This window comes from Hyla sarda, chromosome 7, assembly GCF_029499605.1.
Source record: "Hyla sarda isolate aHylSar1 chromosome 7, aHylSar1.hap1, whole genome shotgun sequence".
Taxonomy (NCBI): Eukaryota; Metazoa; Chordata; class Amphibia; order Anura; family Hylidae; genus Hyla; species Hyla sarda.
The window spans coordinates 110,794,547-110,814,985 of NC_079195.1; the positions used below are offsets into that span (position 1 = coordinate 110,794,547).

Below are 20,439 nucleotides of genomic sequence, written 5' to 3' on the forward strand. Positions count from 1 at the left end.
ATTTTCCAATTTCATCCCACAAATATACGGTCATGGCCGTAAATGTTGGCACCCCTTAAATTTTTCAAGAAAATTAAGGATTTCTCACAGAAAATTTATTTTTTGTAGGCCTCATTCCGTTTTCGGTAAACAGTAGAATGATGTGCTTTACCAAAAAGCTCTGTCTTGGCCTCATCTGTCCACAAGATGTTTTCCCAGAAGGATTTTGACTTACTCATGTTCATTTTGGCAAAATGTAGTCTTGCTTTTTTTATGTCTGTGTCAGCAGTGGGGTCCTCCTGGGTCTCCTGCCATAGTGTTTAATTTAATTTAAATGTGGACAGATAGTTTGCACTGACACTGATGCTCCCTGAGCCTGCAGGACAGCTTGAACATCTTTGGAACTTGTTTGGGGCTGCTTATCCACCATCCGGACTATCCTGCGTTGACACCTTTCATCAATTCTTCTCTTCCATCCATGCCTAGGGAGATTAGCTACAGTGTCATAGGTTGCAAACTTCTTGATAATGTTGCGCACTGTGGACAAAGGCAAATCTAGATCTCTGGAGATGGACTTGTAATCTTGAGATTTATTTTTTTTCCACAATTTTGGTTCTCAAGTCCTCAGACAGTTCTCTTGTTCTCTTTCTGTTCTTGATTAGTGTGGCACACAATGCAAAGAGTAAGTGAACTTCTCTCCTTTTTATCTGCTTTCAGGTGTGATTTTTTTATATTGCCCACCCCTGTTACTTGCCCCAGGTGAGTTTAAAGGAGCATCACATGCTTGAAACTATCTTATATATCCACAGTTTTGCAAGGGTGCCAATAATTTTTGTCCAGCCCATTTTTGGAGTTTGGTGTGACATTATGTCCAATTTTCTCTTTTCCTTTTTTTTTATTTTATTTTATTTTTTCTGTTTAATACACACAAAGGGAATAAACATGTGTATAGCAAAACATGTTACTGCAATCCTTTTCTGTGAGAAATACTTAATTTTCTTGAAAAATGTCTGTGGTGGCAACATTTACGTCCATGACTGTGTGTGAAATATATATATTTTTTATATTATAATATATATTATAAAATGATCCCCCGACCTACGATGGCCCTGATGTACGATCATTTCAGAGGCCATCGCATGTTGAAGGCAGCATCAACATACAATGCTTTTGTATGTTGGGGCCATCGCATAAATGGCTATCCAGCAGCGCAGACTACTTCAGCTGCTGACGGATAGCCGTTTAATGTGCCCTGTGTGGTCCGGTGAGTGTCACTCACCTGTCCCCTACGTTCCGGACTATCCTCTTCGAGCTCTGCTGCATGGTTGTTGCTCTCCTTCGTCGTCATCACGTCGCAGCGCACGCCGTCCCGTCATCCAATAGGAGTGGCTTGCATAGCGACGTGATGACGGCGATGGAGAGTTACTGTCCGGAGCGGCGGGGACAAGTGAGTATAACTTTTATATTATTATTGCACGGATCCCTCAACATACGATGGATTCAAGTAACAATGGTTCATTTGGAACGAATTACCATCGTCTGTTGCGGGATCACTGTGTGTGTGTATTAGGGATCGACCAATATCGGTTTTTTAGGGCCGATACCGATACCGATAATCGGTGCAGGTTAGGGCCGATAGCCGATAACTTATACCGATATTCCGGTATAAGTTATCGGCTATTTAACCCCCTGCGACACCGCTGCAGATCATTGATTTAAAGCGGGCGCTTTAAATCAATGATCTGCAGTGGCTTTTGCGGGGCCATAGGGCGCCGCCACCACCACCCGCTTCTCTCCTCCTACCTGTTAGGGTGGTCCGGGCCATCCATCGTTCATGTAGTGTCCGGGGGCGTTCCGGGTGGAGGGTGGTCCGGTCCGGGCTGTCCTTCTTCTTCTCTGACGGTCATCTTCTCCACTCCAGGCAGGCTCCGGCCTAGTACGCTGCATAGACGCCGCTGCGCAGTGACTCCCGTGCGCAGTGACTCCCGTGCGCAGCGACGCACCTGACGTAGCGGCGTCTATGCAGCGTTCTAGGCCGGAGCCTTCCCGGAGTGGAGAAGAAGACCATGGGAGAAGGACAGCCCGGACCGGACCACCCTCCACCCGGAACGCCCCCGGACACTACAGGAAGGAAGGATGGCCTGGACCACCCCCTTACGGGTAAGTTTAATTTTTATATTGACTCGGAGGGTGGGGGAGGGGCCCGACCGGTATAGCGGTATGGGAAAAAATCCATACCGGTATACCGCCTAGCATCACGGTCGGGGGTGCGGTGCGGCGGGTCGAGGGGGTGGCGGTCGCGGTACGGTGGGGGCGGGGCATTATCGGCTTATCGGCAAGATAATTGCCGATACCGATAATGCCCAAAATCGTGATTATCGGCCGATAATATCGGCTATACCGATAATCGGTCGATCCCTAGTATGTTTGTGTGTGTAATATATATATATATATATATATATATATATATATATATAATAATACATTTATTTTTTTTTTTGCTTTTGCCATAGATTTTGTAATGGCGTCAATAATTTCACCACAAAGTACAATTGGTGACGCAAAAAACAAGCCCATATATGGGTCTGAAGGTGCAAAGTTAAGTGTTGATCCATGAGTCTCCATTGATTTTCCCTGTACAAGGTTGTTCTCATCACTCCCACTGGGCTCAGAATTACAGCACAGCCCCTTTCATTTATAGGGTTAATCCAGGCATACTGATGTACTGATGTTTTCAAGTGCTTGAACCCCGTGCTTGATACTTGTATTAACTCTCAGCAACCTGATGGCCATTGTACAGTTATATCTCTCCACACTTAGGTCAAATGGGGTATGAGTGTATGTCTGGATAACGGGGGACATGTATCATTATTTGTGTATGGTAGAAGCAGTTTACCCCTTTTGCCGAATTCTAAATTAGGCACAGAAGCGGTAAATTTATCAATCAAGCACAATTAATTTAATAAATTGCGGGCAAATATAATAATCTCCTCAATCTACTCTTTGAAAAATGGAACCGATGATTTAGAGCATCTTGCTACGTGCAGTCCAATATGGCTTATATTTGCGTAAAAAAATATGGTCATTGCGCAAGATTTCTGCGGGTAAATGAAATGTACGCAGTTAATAAATTTGTGTGTACTAAATATGTCACTCCAAGGTACACCGAAACCTACACATCTGGAGGAAATGCTCTACCAGAATGTACGCAAAAAAGATGCAAAAAAGAGCTTGCACAAAATTTTGCGCAAAAATGTTAACACAAAACAGGGGTAAAATCTTTGATACATGTCCCCCCAATATATTTTAAATAGAGCTGTTTATTGCTGTTCCCTCCATAGCTTGTTATCTAAAGTGTTTGTGTGCGGATGGTTAGAACTACACTGATCATATTTCTTATCATGGGTATACCCCTTTTAAAAGGAAATCACTAAAACATGGCTTTTTGGCCCCCTCCAGTCTTTTCGCTGGAGGTGGTTAGGAAGCCGAAAACAGCTAAGCCAACTGTCTACCGCAATTTGCATAAATCCCTATTGACATGGGTAAATTTCCCCTTTGACACGGTTTACAAATTTACCAGAGATAAACGAAATGTCCAAGTTGAACCAATGAAGGGAGGGAAGATGCATAGAAGACAATGTGGCAGATTAACTATTGCAGTTGTGCCTGTTTTCTGGTGCAGTTTGCACTGAAAAAAATTTTTTTTTTTTTTTTTTTTTTTTTTTACACCTTGCCCCAAAATGGCTGTGGTTTATTGGTAAAGGGACTTGGGGACCAAGCCTTGCTGGAAAGGGGTATGGCCTAAACACACTAGAAAGACTGGTCAGTTTTATCTAGTTTTACTAGCAATAGATTTATCAACCAGTCCAAATTTGCATAGAACATTTAACATTGTTGGTAAATTTTGTTAAGTCTTTACATATAAGTCTTCACATATATTATAACATTTTCTATTTCTCTACAGATATTCAGTTAAAGCCATGAAGATACTCCAGACTTTGCCACTATTGGTCCTATTTTCTTCATGCCAAGCACATAAAGACTTCTTTACGTCCATTGGTGAGATTATTTCTTCCACATAATTATTTCAAGTATTCTTATCTTAGGAAGGAAACAATTCACATATGAATGGGATGAACTAGACCATTTAGGGGGAACACTAGAATATTATACAGCAAAAACAAAATTGAACAAAAATAGAATATTATCCTAATTAACACAAGCTAGAGGGCACTGCTGTGGAGAAAGACCTATTGGGTCAGCATGTACTGTGGAGGCTAGCGTTCTGTCACTATAGCATCGGGGAGTCCTGATGCCTGTGGGTCCTTAGGTGCTGGGAACCGAGAAACCCGAAGTCACTCAATAGCATACATAGAAAGACAAAAAGGTACCCACACTCACCGCAAGGAAACAGCAGACCGACTTCTATGGCATCTCGGACAGATCCGACTTCAGGCTGACAGCAGGGTGCTCAAAGTGTAGGCAACTGTTCGAGGCCGGAAGAAGCGCGATCTACGCAAAACTTTGCCGGCAGTCGCCTCCACTTTGAGCTCCCTGCTGTCAGCCTGAAGTCGGATCTGTCCGAGATGCCATAGAAGTCGGTCTGCTGTTTCCTTGCGGTGAGTGTGGGTGCCTTTTTGTCTTTCTATGTATGCAGGAATATTAACCATTTGCAGGAGCATAGTACAGCTTTGACATGTGGAAACAGCATAATATAAATGTGTACCATTATATGCTATTGCCATGGGTTTTTATTTTGCTTTTCTAGCAAAGTTATATTGCATATATGCTAGCCATATATATTAGGTATTAGCCATCCATCCAATGTGTAATGGGGCCTTTTTGATAATCTCCCTTCTCAGAAGATTGGACAGTCTCACATTTTACTCATCTTTTTGCTGTTTGGGATAAAAACTGTCACCACAGACTTTTGCCTCCACTACCTATTGAGAACAAATGCATGCATATGAGGGGATCAGGAGGCTCATTTAGCCAACAGCTATGTAATGTGAATTGCTAGCAGGGTTCTATGCATGGTTTTGTTCATTATTTTTTTTTTTTTATCTTTTTTTTTTTTTTTATGTGCATTGCAGGTCACATGACTGACTTGCTGTATACAGAAAAGGACCTCCTGACATCACTTAAAGATTACATAAGAGCTGAAGAGTTGAAGTTGGAACAGATTAAAAAGTGAGTGTATTCTATTCATGTCCATTATTAATGTATATGTTGACCGGCTCCTCTACTGTTTTAACCTCTTTCCCCCATAACTAATCTTCTTCCAGAATATACCAATTTTCATGATGTATTTACTTCGTTGCATGCAGCCCATGTCCTAAAATCTCTTCCTTCAAACATGACAGTGTAGTCAGAAGGCTGTCGATCTGTGCCCGGGTGCCCTTTCTGAATATTAATGGCTACCAAGTGCACAGACATTGAGTGGACTATTGTACTACACTTGATGTCCTGGATAAATACAATGATTTCAGGGCATGGCCTCTATACACCAATATAAGTGGTATATGGTTAGAAGTAAGGACTCTGGGGGATTTATCAAGACCTGTCCAGATTAAAAGTTGCCAATAGCAACCAATTAGCTAATTTCTTTCATTTTTAACAAGGCCTCTGCAAAATTAAAGAAGCAATCAGATTGGTTTCTATGGGCAACTGGGCAACTTTTCCTTTGCACAGGTTTTGATAAATCTCCCCCTCTGTCACTAATCTATGCTGCCCTTATGGTGATGGATCCCATTAGAGTGGCTAACAACTTACATTTAAGGTTAGGGACTATTGCGTTAATCTGTTATTACCAAATGTCAGTAGGTGTGTTTCTTCACTGAATGGGGACAAGGATGTTTTTGTGCAAAGACCTTTTAGACATTCAGATATTAAGTGTTGACCCCTATTGCACATTTCACACTGACCCTTTTTCAGAGGCCGAGGAACTTTATGCACCCTCCTTTTTTTTTTTTTTTGGGGGGGGGGGGGGGCTGATTTAGCATATTACAGATATCCTAACCTATAATGAAGACTCCTTTTCTATCATAAGCTGCCCAACAGTCTTTTTAACATAAGCTGCCCGACAGCCTAAGGCTAGGTTCAGACTACGGAATCTCCGGGCAGAAAATTTCCAAGCGGATTTTCCGTTCAAAAATTCTGCTTCACAAATTGTGAATGGAAACCCATTCACTACACTATACATTTTAGCAAGCGGAATTTCCGCCTGCATTCTGAAAGAGGAATTGCAGGCGGAAATTCCGTAGTCTGAACCTAGCCTAACTATTATCTCCAGGGAAATGTCCACCATGTAATGCAGATGCAGGCAAACTTTTTCAAAGCTTACAGTTCTGGATTATTGAGTATATGTATGATGATCTGGGGACCACCCAGTTCCCTCCCTCTACTAGGACATATGGAAAGGGGGTTATCTTTATCATCCCTTTGAAGGATCTGTCTGGTGTAACTTTTTCTTGGCCACCATGGTTCTGTGTTAATGCAGTGAAATACATCTGGTTTCAATTCTGTCATAATGAATCCATTGGCGATCAGATTGCTGTACACAATAACCTGTTTGTTGTAGAGAAGTTGGCCTTTCCACCCTGTTCCTCTAGGCTAGAAATGCTTCCTTTTGTTGACAGAATAGATGTTTGCTCTTTCATTTAGTGTAATCCTCTTGTTCATTGGCTTGCCAGAATTAATTACATTTGTCCTGTACATTACACAGACATGCCAAGCAGTGTGCATAGATTTCGGAATACTGAACACTGAGTGGATAGAGTGGTGTGAGAGATCTTTGCACTTTTATCAAATTTTTATCATAGAAGTTGATGAAACTGTTGATGATGATGATAATAATAATGTGATTCTGCTGCATTTTCTGAGCTTGTTAAATCAATCCTTTTTTTTTTTCTCCAGATGGGCAGAGAAATTTGATTCACTGTCAGAAATGGCCACAAATGACCCAGAGGGCTTCCTAGGCCACCCAGTCAATGCATTTAAATTAATGAAGAGACTGAATACAGAGTGGCTGGAGCTGGAGAATCTGGTGCTCAAGGATATGTCCGATGGTAGGTTGTAGTTAACTGAACCCTGCTTAATAGTTCTGATTATATTTCATGTGAGCTTATTAAAGCATAAATTACGCTGCAAGACTTTTTGTGACTCCCTTAAAGGAGATGTCCGGTGCTCACTTTTCTTATTGTATCAGTTCCGGGCTGCAAAAAAAAAAATATAAGCTTTCTCTTGCCTGACTACACTCCCCCGGTGCTCCGGTACAAGCGTTTGGTCCCCGGGCTGTATTCTTCTTACTTCCTGTTAGCCCGGCACGTCACACGGAGCTTCAGCCTATCACTGGCCGAGGCGGGACATCGCTGCGGCCGGTGATAGGTTGAAGCTCTGTGTGACGTGCCGGGCTAACAGGAAGTAAGAAAAATACAGCCTGGGGACTGAACACCTGTACCGAAGCACCGGGGGAGCCTAGGCAGGTAAGAGAAAATTTGTTTTATTTTATTTTTCAGCCCGGAACGGATAAAATAAGAAAAGTGAGCAACGGACATCTCCTTTAATGTCACATTTAATAGTTATGACATCAGTCTTTTTATTTTTATTTTTTTTTCCTTGTAACTTTTTTTTTTAATTTATATTTTCCTGCAAGGATTCATCTCCAACTTGACAGTTCAGCGTCAGCAGTTTCCTACTGATGAGGATCAGACTGGAGCAGCCAAGGCTTTGATTCGTCTACAGGACACCTATAACCTGGATACGGAAACTATTTCCAAAGGAAACTTGCCAGGTGATGTCATGATTTTTTATATATATAATTTATTAACATTTTTTTTTTTATAATTAGCATACTTATTTAATGAGGAACATTTATAGAAAACGATCACGTTATGTGCTTTTAATCCCAAAACAACTTCATGTTATCAAAGTTTCTAACTAAGACTTATTGGCCATAGGTGTAAAACACCAACCCACTCTGAATGCTGAAGACTGCTTCGAATTGGGAAAAATTGCATATACGGAAGCTGACTATTACCACACTGAGCTATGGATGGAGCAAGCTTTGCAGCAGCTGGATGCTGGAGAGGAATCCTCTATTGATAAGGTCTTGGTTCTAGATTACCTCAGCTATGCCGTATACCAACAAGGAGACTTGGAAAAGGCCTTGAAGTTAACCAAAAGATTGTTAGAGCTTGGTAAGCCACGCTATCAGTTCATGGTGTGTAATGCAAATATATACATTTATTATTTACTTGTCTTCTATATAGCAGCAGTCCCCAGAATCATTGCTCTGTTAAGAATTGATATTTATATTGAAATGTAATCTTTATGTAGAAAGACTTTAACCCCTTAACGACCACAGCCGTAAATGTACATCCTGGTTTGGCGGTACTTCGTGCACCAGGACGTACATTTACGTCCTGTATATGACCACGAGCATCGAAGCGGTGCTCGCATCATACACGGCAGGTCCCGGCTGCTATAAACAGCCGGGAACCCACCTGTAATGGCCGACATCCGCGATCGCGCGGATATTCGCCATTAACCCCTCAGATGCGCAACTGCGGCAATGCGCACGTTCAAATAGATGATCGGATCGCCTGCAGCACTGCCGCGGCGATCCGATCATCTGTAATGGCAGGCGGAGGTCCCCTCACCCGCCTCAGTCCGTCTCCTGGCGTCTCCTGCTCTGGTCGAAGATCGAGCAGGAGATAGCCGATAATACTGATCGGTGCTATCATGTCCTATGCATAGCACTGAACAGTATTAGCAATCAAATGATTGCTATAGATCAGGGGTCCTCAAACTTTTTAAACGGGGGGCCAGTTCACGGTCCCTCAGACCGTTGGAGGGCCGGACTATAGATAAAAAAAACATAAATAAATTCCTATGCACACTTATATATCTTATTAGTGGACTACCACTTTAAGTACACAGCACAGTTCCCCCCACATTAGGTTGGCAGTATAGATCCCCCCCACATTAGGTTGTAGTTCCCCCACATTAGGGTTGGCAATACAGTTCCCCCACATTAGGGTTGGCAATACAGTTCCCCCCCATTAGGTGCAGTACAATTCCCCCACATTAGGTGCAGTACAATTCCCCCACATTAGGTTGGCAGTATAGTCCACCACATTAGGTAGCAGTTCCCCTACATTAGGTTGTAGTTCCCCCCCCCCCACATTAGGTGCAGTATAATTCCCCCACATTAGGTGCAATATAGTCCCCCACATTAGGCTTGCAGTATGTTCCCCCACACTAGGTGCAATATAGTCCCCCACATTAGGTGCAGTATAGTTCTCCCACATTAGGTGCAATATAGTCCCCCACATTACGTTGGCAGTATGTTCCCCCACATTAGGTGCAGTATAGTCCCCCCACATTAGGTGCAATATAGTCCCCCACATTAGGCTGGCAGTATAGTCCCCCACATTAGGTGCAATATAGTCCCCCACATTACGTTGACAGTATGTTCCTCCACATTAGGTGCAGTATAGTCCCCCCACATTAGGTGCAGTATAGTCCCCCCACATTAGGTGCAGTATAGGTCCCCCCCCACATTAGGTGCAGTATAGGTCCCCCCCCACATTAGGTGCAGTATAGGTTCCCCCCCCACATTAGGTGCAGTATAGGTTCCCCCCCCACATTAGGTGCAGTATAGGTTCCCCCCCCACATTAGGTGCAGTATAGGTTCCCCCCCCACATTAGGTGCAGTATAGGTCCCCCCCCCACATTAGGTGCAGTATAGGTCCCCCCCCCCACATTAGGTGCAGTATAGGTCCCCCCCCACATTAGGTGCAGTATAGGTCCCCCCCCACATTAGGTTGGCAGTATGGTCCCCCACAGGCATACAGCCTCCAGCCATAAAGTATGGCTTGAGGCTGTATGCCTGTGTACTGCCCCAATTCAGTGTTCCGACCACCGCTCCGGCCATAGCAGGACCGGAGGATCGGTGGTCAGAACACCGAAGGGACGCGCCGCTGTTAAACACTTACCTACTACCAGCGCGCGCTTCCTTGCTACTACTCTTCTTCTCCGCTGCTCCGCGCTCGGTTGCCATGGGCGCACGCATGCGACGTCAGTGACGTCGCTGCGTGCGCCTGCTCCCGGCGGTCCCCGCGTTTTTAAAGTAAACGCGGGCCGCAGGGACTTCACAGAGGCATCCTTGTGTTCCGAAAGCATCTTATAAAAAAAAAAAAATTATAAAAATGATATAAGTTTTATATATGCAAATGTGGCATTAATAAAAAGTACAGATCACAGCGCAAAAAATTAGCCCTCCTATACAGTGACCCCTCGACCTACGATGGCCCCGACATACGATAATTTCAACATGCGATGGCCTCTCAGAGGCCATCACATGTTGAAGGCAGCATCAACATACGATGCTTTTGTATGTCGGGGCCATCGCATAAACGGCTATCCGGCAGCGCAGACTGCTTCAGCTGCCACCCGATAGCCGTTTACGGTGCCCCGTGAGCTCCGGTGATGTCTCTTACCTGTCCTCGGGGCTCCGGACTGTCCTCTTCAGGATCCCCTGCATCATCGGCGCTCTCAATCGTCGTCAACACGTCGCTGCGCACGCCGTCCCATCATCCAATAGGAGCGGCGTACGTAGCGACGTGATGGCGGCGACTAAGCGCGCGGGTGCCGGGAAAGCAGAGGCCTTGCTGGAGCGTCGGGGACACCTCGGGGACGTGGCGACAGCGATGGACGGCGATATCCCGGGCAGCGGTGATGAGCGGTGACTGTCCGGAGCGGCGGGGACAGGTGAGTACAACTTCCTCTACCAGTGGTCTTCAACCTGCGGATCTCCAGATGTTGCAAAACTACAACACCCAGCAGGCCCGGACAGCCAACGGCTGTCCGGGCATGCTGGGTGTTGTAGTTTTGCAACATCTGGAGGTCCGCAGGTTGTAGACCACTGTCCTATACTTTACATTGCATGGATCCCTCAACATGCAATGGTTTCAACAAACGATGGTCCGTTTGGAACGGATTTATTTTATTTTATTTTTTTTATATTTTTGTACCGCTTAAAAAAAAAATTTAAATAAATAAAAAAGTATCTAGCCATGAGTATTATTTTAATCGTATTGACCCATAGAATAAAGAACACATGTAATTTTTACCGTAAATTGTACAGTGCGAAAACAAAACCCTCCAAAATGTGCAAAATTTTGGTTTTCATTTAAATCTCCTCCCTACGGGTTTGCCGTACATTTTATGGTAAAATGAGAGGTTTCATTACAAAGTACAATTGGTCACACAAAAAAACAAGCCCTTATATGGGTCTGTAGATGGAAATATAAAAGAGTTATGGATTTTAGGAGGCGAGGAGGGAAAAACGAAAACGCAAAAATAAAATTGGCCAGGTCCTTAAGGTGAAGATGGGCTTGGTCCTTAAGGGGTTAAAATAGGATAGGAACTGCATGGTATATATAACTACCCATCACATTATACACTCGCTATGTAAATTTTCTGTCAAGGTTTTCAGGCGTTCAGTCTTTGTTAGCATGCAGAGTAAACAGATACTAGTACATCCTATTTAACCTGAACTGTATCTAGATTAGGCATTTCTTATAATATCTCATCCTGGCTTTGGGAGAACGTAGCCACACTGATGAAGTACTGCGGGGATTGGAGCTGTCACTATTAATTACAAGCTGGCCAAAGCCATTATAAGATTATTAGATCACAAGAAATGCACAGTGCTCTGCTGAAAAATAGAACTGAATAGATCTGATCTCAAAGTCCCTTCGTATGTACATGTACTTGTTTTCATTCCCCTTCACTGCACTTTAAAATACACATAATGTTCTTACATACAGATTTTGTATACAGATCTTACAACACTTGTAAATTCCGGCATGTAAAATTGTGGTACAAAATTTGTGGTTACCAATGCCAAAATCCTCTAAATGTTAAAATTACTAAGTTTCTCACTGCTTTTTATGTCCAAATAATAACACTGTTAAGTTACCATAATTTTTGCTAAACTTTGCCAAGTCGCACCCCCCACCCACCCAAGTTGTGAGTTGTGAGTTGTCTGCTAGTTGGGAGTAAGGATATAAGGGTTTTATGGATAGGTTAGAAAATGAGAACATAGCCTTCCGGCCTAGTTGGTTGTTAGGTTTTCTAAAAAAAATGCTATTAGGAATGGTCTTTATTACATTTACTGAAGAGGACAACTCTTAGTATTTTGTATCTTTTACACTACCAGTTTACAGCACATTAAGGTTAAAAAAAAGTATGTAGCATTGCTTACCTGTTTGCCCCAGTTCTGGGACCACCAAAAATCAACAAAATTAGCAAAATTAATTTTTCAGGATCTTTGTCCTGTACTTTCAGATTGTACTTACCCTTCTCAGAAAGCATTGCTTTCCCTTAGCTCTTTACTTAGTCCTCCCACCCTGCCTACTTCCCTCCCACAGCACTCCTGCCAGTTCTTCCATTCAGAGCTGTTGCAGAACCTTGCTCTACACAGCAGACTATTGTACGAACTATGAGGTTGCAACAACTGCTGTATTCATTCTGTCTGTTCCTCTGCTTGTGGCATTATTTAGCACAAGTCAGCATGGTGTAAACATTCTCCTCCTTCCCTAAATGTCCCAATATGTATATGATAGGGAGATGGTGATGTAGGCTATAGGGGCTGGTCAGAGGTGATGACATAACTCAGGGGGCAGAATTGCAGCTCAAAGACCAGATCCAGCCACAACTCCTGAGAAAGCAGAGGCAGAGAATGATGTGTTATCTTGGGGGGAAAAAAGGGGGAACCAGGGATTTGTTGAGAAAACACCACACTGACAATGAAAGAACTGTGCTTGTGTGTGAATCGCACACAAGCACACTGAAGCCAGTACAATTTGTGATAATCCTATTTTACGAAGTTATATATCTTGGGGTGATTAGTCTTATTTAAATACCTCTTTTGACTAACTAATTTTTTTTATTTTTATGCTAGATCCTGAACACCAAAGAGGAAACGGCAATCTGAAATATTTTGAATATATCATGACAAAAGAAGAAAATAAATCCAGCTCCTCTGATTCCAAAGATGCAGAGCCAAAAACAAAAAAGGGTCGCCCCATTGATCATTTACCAGAAAGACAGAAGTATGAAATGTTGTGCCGTGGAGAAGGTATTAAAATGGTAAGTGTCCTTCTTATGTTGTACATTTATACCTCCTCAATAAACTATACACCTCCCTTGAATGTCTACACCATATTCTTTCCCTGCCCTAGACTCCGCGCAGACAAAAGAGGCTGTTCTGCCGATACTATGATGGAAATAGGAACCCTACCTTCATCCTTTCTCCTTCAAAGCAAGAGGATGAATGGGACAAACCTCGCATTGTGAGATACCATGAAATCATTTCTGATAAGGAGATTGAAAAGGTCAAAGAGCTTGCAAAACCCAGGGTGAGTAGTTGACTGCATTGCCTTTTGCTATAGACATTCTATTCCAGTATGGATCTTCTTGTTCCTAACATGCTCCATCAAATAACCACAGGCCAAACAGGATTTGTAATTTGCTTTGCTTCTCAATAGAAATGAATAAATCTACTAAGCTGCCAGTTTCTCCAATGTCCTAGTTTCTGATTACAGTACCATGAAGACTGTAAAACTGTTTGTATTTCATAATTTGGTTAAATTACTTTGCACTTTAATATGCCTAGGAGAACCAAAGATTTTTTACATTTGGTGAATGCCTCTTCTTGTTTTTTGTACAGGAGATAACTGTAGCGTAGAGGGTCCTGCATTATACAGTGGGGGGTCAAAAGTTTGTGCACCCCAGGTAAAAATTTGTATTAATTTGCATAAAGAAGCCAAGGAAAGATGGAAAATCTCAAAAAGGCATCAAATTACAGATTAGACATTTTTATAATATGTCAACAAAAGTTAGATTTTATTTCCATCATTTACACTTTCAAAATAACAGAAAAAAAAATTGCATCTGCAAAAGTTTGGGCACCCTGCAGAATTTTTAGCATGCACTGCCCCCTTTGCAAAGCTGAGACCTGCCAGTGTCGTGGATTGAGATTGACATCAACTGGTCTTCCCAGACAATGATTGAGAACAAAGGTTTTAAATGCCCAGACTCATCTGACCTTGCCCCAACAATCAGCACCATGGGTTCTTCTAAGCAGTTGTCTAGAAATCTGAAACTGAAAATAGTTGACGCTCACAAAGCTGGAGAAGGCTATAAGAAGATAGCAAAAGGTTTTCAGATGTCAATATCCTCTGTTCGGAATGTAATTAAGAAATGGCAGTCATCAGGAACAGTTGAAGTTAAAGATCTAGAAGACCAAGAAAAATATCACAGAACAGCTCGCAGGATTGTGAGAAAAACAATTCAAACCCACATTTGACTGCACAATCCCTCCAGAATGATCTGACACTGGAGTTGTGGTACACTATTCCACTATAAAGAGATACTTGTACATATATGGTCTTCATGGAAGAATCATGAGAAGAAAACCTCTTCTACATCCTCACCACAAAAATCAGCGTTTGAACTTTGCAAATGAACATTTAGACAAGCCTGATGTATTTTGGAAACAAGTTTTGTGGACCGATGAGGTTAAAATTGAACTTTTTGGCCGGGAATGAGCAAAGGTACGTTTGGAGAAGGGGAACAGAATTTAATGAAAAGAACCTCTGTCCAACTGTTAATCATGGGGGTGGATCAATCATGCTTTGGGGTTGTATTGCAGCCAGTAGCACCTGGAACATCTCACGAGTAGAAGGAAAAATGGATTCAATAAAATTTCAGAAAATTTTGGATGCTAACTTGGATGCCATCTGTGAAAAAGCTGAAGTTAAAGGGGTTCTCCAGTGCTTAGACATCTTATCCCCTATCCAAAGGATAGGGGATAAGATGCTTGATCGCGGGAGTCCCGCAGCTGGGGACCCCCATGATCTTGCACGCGGCACCCCGTTTATAATCAGTCCCCGGAGCGTGTTCGCTCCGGGTCTGATTACCGGCGACCATAGGGCCGACGGCGTGTGACGTCACGCCTCCGCCCCTCAATGCAATCCTATGGGAGGGGGCGTGATAGCTGTCACGCCCCCTCCCATAGGCTTGCATTGAGGGGCGGAGCGTGACGTCACATGAGGGTGGAGGCGTGACGTCACACGCCGTCGCCCGTGGACGCCGGTAATCAGACCCGGAGCGAACACTTTCCGGAGACTGATTATAAACGGGGTGCCGCGTGCAAGATCACGAGGGTCCCCAGCGGTGGGACTCCCGCGATCAGGCATCTTATCCCCTATCCTTTGGATAGGGAATAAGATGTCTAAGCACCGGAGAACCCCTTTTAAAGAGAGGATGGCTTCTACAAATGGATAATGATCCTAATCACACCTTGAAATTCACATGGGATTACATTAAGAGGCATAAACTGAAGGTTTTGCCATGGCCTTCGCAATCTCCTGACCTCAACATAATTGAAAATCTATGGATAGACCTTAAAAGAGCAGTGCGTGACAGACAGCCCAGAAATATCAAAGAACTGGACTTTTGTAAGGAAGAATGGGCAAAGATACCTCAAACAAGAATTGAAAGACTCTTGGCTGGCTACAAAAAGCATTTACAAGCTGTGATACTTGCCAAAGGGGGCAGTACAAGATATTAACTCTGCAGGGTGCCCAAACTTTTGCAGATGCCATTTTTTTTCTTTCTGTTATTTTGAAAGTGTAAACGATGGAAATAAAATCTAACTTTTGTTGACATATTATAAGAATGACTAATCTGTAATTTGATGCCATTTGGAGATTTTTCCATCTTTCCTTGGCTTATTTATGCACATTAATACAAATTTTGACCTGGGTGCCCAAACTTTTGATCCCTACTGTAGCTGTGATATAATAAAGTATTATTTTATTGTGTAATAATAAAGGAATGATCACACATTGGATTTTATTCATAATAGACTAAAGAACACGCCTTGTCCGAATATGATATGGTCACAAGTCAGCTTGTAAGATCTGACGTATTGTATTAGGATACGTACAACACACAAGGGTCATTCTTTTTCAGCAACCGAAATGTGTTGTACCTGTCCTGATAAAGAAAAAAAGTAAGATTTTATAACATGACATGTGTAAAGATATCCTATTCAGATGGGGCAGTGCCCTTTTAGTCCAGTTTCAAGGCGAAAGAATGCGGATTCTATAGCCCTGTTGTATGCAGGTTTTGGGTGGTGCTGTAGTCACAATTGTCGGAGAATCTTCCCACCCTTCATCACATTGTATTGTAGATTTCTTAGCACATTGACTTCAGTATAAAGGAAAGTCTGGGAACTGTAGTGTAATAGTGGTGAGCCTTTATTCCACAACCTTGAAAATACGCTTGGAATTTGCACACTATTGCATTATTTCAGGTGGCAAATGTTAGTATTACAGAACCATAGTACCACAAAATTAAAGGGGATCTCTGTTCGTGATTTTTATATCTCCTAAGATCTACCATTTCTGAACAATTTACCAAAATTATTATTAATTTAGCGATTTCTTTAACTTTTTGTTTTCGAGATGATCATTATAAACTGACTCTTCCATTGACCCAGGAAGAGGATGGGTGACTAGGTCCAGTCATGGTCATCTACCTATAGTGCCAGATTCTGGTTTCAAACCCAAGATATGCTATGAGTTATCAATACGTTTTTTCTGCTTCACAGTTAATGATTGAGTCTTTTAAATAACCCAAACCAATCAAATGTGCAAAATTGGTATTTTACCTGCTTAGATGATTAGCAAAAGTTTGGCGAAATGTTTTGCAAAGCCTAATACTGGAGATATTGCATAAAGGATGTTACTGTTTGTTGCCTGCACTTAAAACATTGTACACCAAAAATTGAGGCCAAAGAAAATCGTCAAAAAAGTATTAATCTTTATTTCACAATGCCTAAAACAATTGAACAAATTATAACAAAAACATAAATGAAAAGACAATTACACACCCAGAAGAAGCGATGAGGATATCACATAAAATGCCTAGTTGCAGTTGTCGACCAACATAATAATAGGTGTAGGTCGACAACTGCAACTAGGCACTTTATGTGATATCCTCATCTCTTCTTCTGTGTGTGTGTGTAATCGACTTTTCACTTATGTTTTTGTTATTTGTTCAATTGATTTAGGCATTGTGAAATAAAGATTAATACTTTTATGACCATTTTCTTTGGCCTAAATTTTTGGTGTAGATGTATCCGTGGCCTATGGTCTACTACGGAGTTAGTGCCCTTACCCTTTTTTATGTGTTGACTTACAACATTGCTTGCGCCCAATGGGCTTCTGATTGGTTGGGTACATTTTTTTTGTTTTTGCTTGTTACAACTCTTGTGATTGGTTGGCTTCACAGTTGAGGCGAGCCACCATTTCCAACCCTATCACAGGAGTCCTGGAGACTGCTCACTACAGAATTAGTAAAAGGTAAGCCACAAGTGTTCCATAACTCTACTTGTAACCCATTGTGTGGGCTAGGACTTTTTTCTTTGAAAAGCAACTGAGGTATCAGGATTGCTTTCCAGATAGAACAGTTTGATCTGGTCACTGCTGGTGCAGAGTAATCCATCCTTATAGTTTAAATCTATTTTGTATGCATGCTAAAGTTGGTTTCTAATGGCTTTTTACTATATTGACAATAAAGATTTTTCATTATACAACCTTGTATACCTATATTTCCTTTAAAAAATACTCTAACATTATTGTACTTCTTCAATTTTAAATTTAGATATAAAAGCTAAAGGGGTCGGGCTTGAACTCTGCACCAATAAGTGATCATTTCCAGTGTCTCTCATAAAAAGCGAAAGGACATCAAATTGTAGATTGAATTATAGTTGGGCCAGGTTCACACTGCGTAAAATTTTGTGACGCATTGAATTTTACTCCTTCTTTTTAAGCTTTAATCCGCGAGAAAAAAAGTTGGATAAAAAAGTGGCCTTTTTTTAATTACAGGCAATAAAGCCCAAGCAAAATTAAATATGCAGCCAAACTTTATGCAGTGTTAACCTGACTGTGTTTACTATATGGTATATACAAGAATGGCTGCTTAGTCTAGCGAGAATTTACCCCAACCAATCAGAACCCCAGGCACCTCACACATCATGCCTGCTCCCAAATTAAAGCATAGTCCTTTCTCTTTTTGTAGCTGAGACGGGCTACAGTGCATGACCCTGTGACAGGACAGTTGACCACTGCACAATACAGAGTTTCTAAAAGGTAAGGGAAAGCCCTGTAAACATATGGATCTGTCTCGACGGGAGAGAGTTATCCAAACCCATTTGTCACCATTGTTGCCAAATGGATTATTCTTCTCTGTGAAGGATTTGGTCAACTTAAAGCATACCTCCAGTGATTCAGCTGATTAAGATCAGGCTGTAAATTTGTTATCTAGAATTAAACTCTGAGTGCTGTTAGCTTCACTCTCTTGCAGACTACATATGCTATTCATTCCAGTATGGGGTACAATAGGAAGAAATTTGGATAACTTTACTTTCACATTCCAATTGCAACGTACGTCTGCCGTATGTGCTGGGAAGGTTCCTGGGGTGTATGTCAAACATGTCTGTAGGCCCCTTTAATCAAAATATGCCAAAATAATGACCCTTTGATCTGTTATGGCAGGTATACCCTTTTTCTGCTGTATAAAACAAGACAGCATGCTGTGATTACAACAGCCTTGGCACATAGTTAGCCGGTGTTTAGGAGTGGACTAATATGGTATAGATTGACAGTTATGTGAAAAAGCCATTGGGGGAAATATATCAAAACCAGAGCTGCTGAGTTGCCCATAGCAACCTATCAGATCGCTTCTTTCATTTTTTAAAAGGCCTCTAATAAATGAAAGAAGCTATCTGATTGGTTGCTGTAGGCAACTCAGCAATGTTTCCTTTGGGCAGGTTTTGATAAATCTCCATTGACCATAAACAGGTTGCTATAGGGGAGCTATATCATTAACATGGCAGATGCCTTCTTGTCCGTTAATAATTTACCATCAAGGCTCAGCCATTTGTATTGTAGATCTTTCCTAATTCATTTAAGTTATTAACATGAGGATCTAAACACTGACATTTTTATTTTTCACTGGAGGTATGCTTTGTAAACAGATTGCTTTGAAGGCCAAGACCCCAACTTAATACAGCATTTGAATTCTATTATCGTGTATTTGTTTCCTAGAAATGCTTCATTTTTATCTTGGGTACTAACCATAAAAGGTCTCTAACCTTATCTGTATTTTGGAAAAATTTCTATGGCTGATGCATGTCCTGGATCTATATTTTCCCCCCATAAAACAATAGACTACTCAAGGGCCAGGTGACACCTTCTGCTGCTTATAACCTGTTTCTTCTATATGTAGCAATACATAATCTTGATTTGCTTTTCAGGTATAGCCTCTTCACTATGTTATTGATCCGGTTTTGTAGCCCTATTTTAAAATTGTATTCTATTAATGCTTCTCTACAGAAATTGTATTACGATATAAATACAAATCAAAGCAATGTCATTTGCAAGAGGTTTAACATGCGGAGCTTAAGAAGTAGTTATTAGTATACAAGAATGACAAAAATATGACCGTGCAAATGTGACCTTACCAGTCAGCTGTAGATAAATCCATTTATATCTTAGCAGTATTAAAAAAAAGTTTATAATGATTGTCTAGTTTACCTGTCCTGCCCTGTTTACATCTAGGGATAATATAATAATATGGGTTAAAATAAAACGCACATACATATGGAGAACTTTATGCTTTAGCGATGAGCACGCTGTTTTTCTGTCATGGGATCATATAAATTCTCAGTATATCAAGTCCAGGCTTTTGAAACTGTAAAAAGTCATCATACCTTAGATATCCTTGTTGCAATGGTAGGGAACAGTGGTCATATTGCTCTTTTGTAAGTATTGAACACAAATATTGGGGAAGATCATCATTTATAAGAGAATTTTAAGCACTTAAACATCTGTGGGAAGTTGTGGTCAGTACAAAACAATTTAGTTTTTTAATATAATTTTATAGCTTCTGGTGTCCTGATAAACTTGGTATCTTACCTTTCTGAGATATAGGGGTTTTATTTGGTTGAACAAGAAGCAAAGTGCAATAGTGATCTCAGTCCTGCAACTCAATTTAAAGTCTGTGGTGCCATCCTGTAAAGCAGGATGTGGATTGATAGAATTGCGCTTCTCCTCGCTCATTTCACTGACCTGTGAAAGTCTCCGCTCCGAGACCCCCACCCATCAAAACTGTAATTTCACATGCCTCCGTAAAGCTTTTTGAAATGACAAAGACAAATAATGTGATAAATAACAGAAAAGATAACCAAAATTCAGCCCCCTGTTGAAAAAAATTACAACACATATTGCAGCAAAATTTTTCAAAACTTACTACCTATCTACTACCATAATAACATAGCTGAAGGGGTATTCTGACGTTGGGTGAAAATAAAAATCTGCA

General features: G+C 41.5%; 1 protein-coding gene across 5 annotated transcripts in view; it reads left to right on the plus strand.

The window, feature by feature from the left end:
* Nucleotides 1–20,439, plus strand: part of P4HA1 (prolyl 4-hydroxylase subunit alpha 1) — a 77,716-nt gene that overhangs the window by 29,574 nt on the left and 27,703 nt on the right. For 2 of the 5 annotated variants that reach the window (XM_056530446.1, XM_056530449.1), the window contains exons 1-9: nt 638–738; nt 3,944–4,038; nt 5,073–5,169; nt 6,895–7,046; nt 7,634–7,771; nt 7,938–8,177; nt 12,950–13,137; nt 13,230–13,406; nt 17,350–17,420. In XM_056530446.1, the coding sequence (XP_056386421.1) occupies nt 653–738; nt 3,944–4,038; nt 5,073–5,169; nt 6,895–7,046; nt 7,634–7,771; nt 7,938–8,177; nt 12,950–13,137; nt 13,230–13,406; nt 17,350–17,420 (1,244 nt within the window). In that variant the 5' untranslated portion in view covers nt 638–652. Of the gene's footprint in view, nt 1–637; nt 739–3,943; nt 4,039–5,072; nt 5,170–6,894; nt 7,047–7,633; nt 7,772–7,937; nt 8,178–12,949; nt 13,138–13,229; nt 13,407–17,349; nt 17,421–18,138; nt 18,210–20,439 lie in introns of those variants that run through there. The other 3 variants (XM_056530447.1, XM_056530450.1, XM_056530448.1) reach the window with 2 other exon arrangements.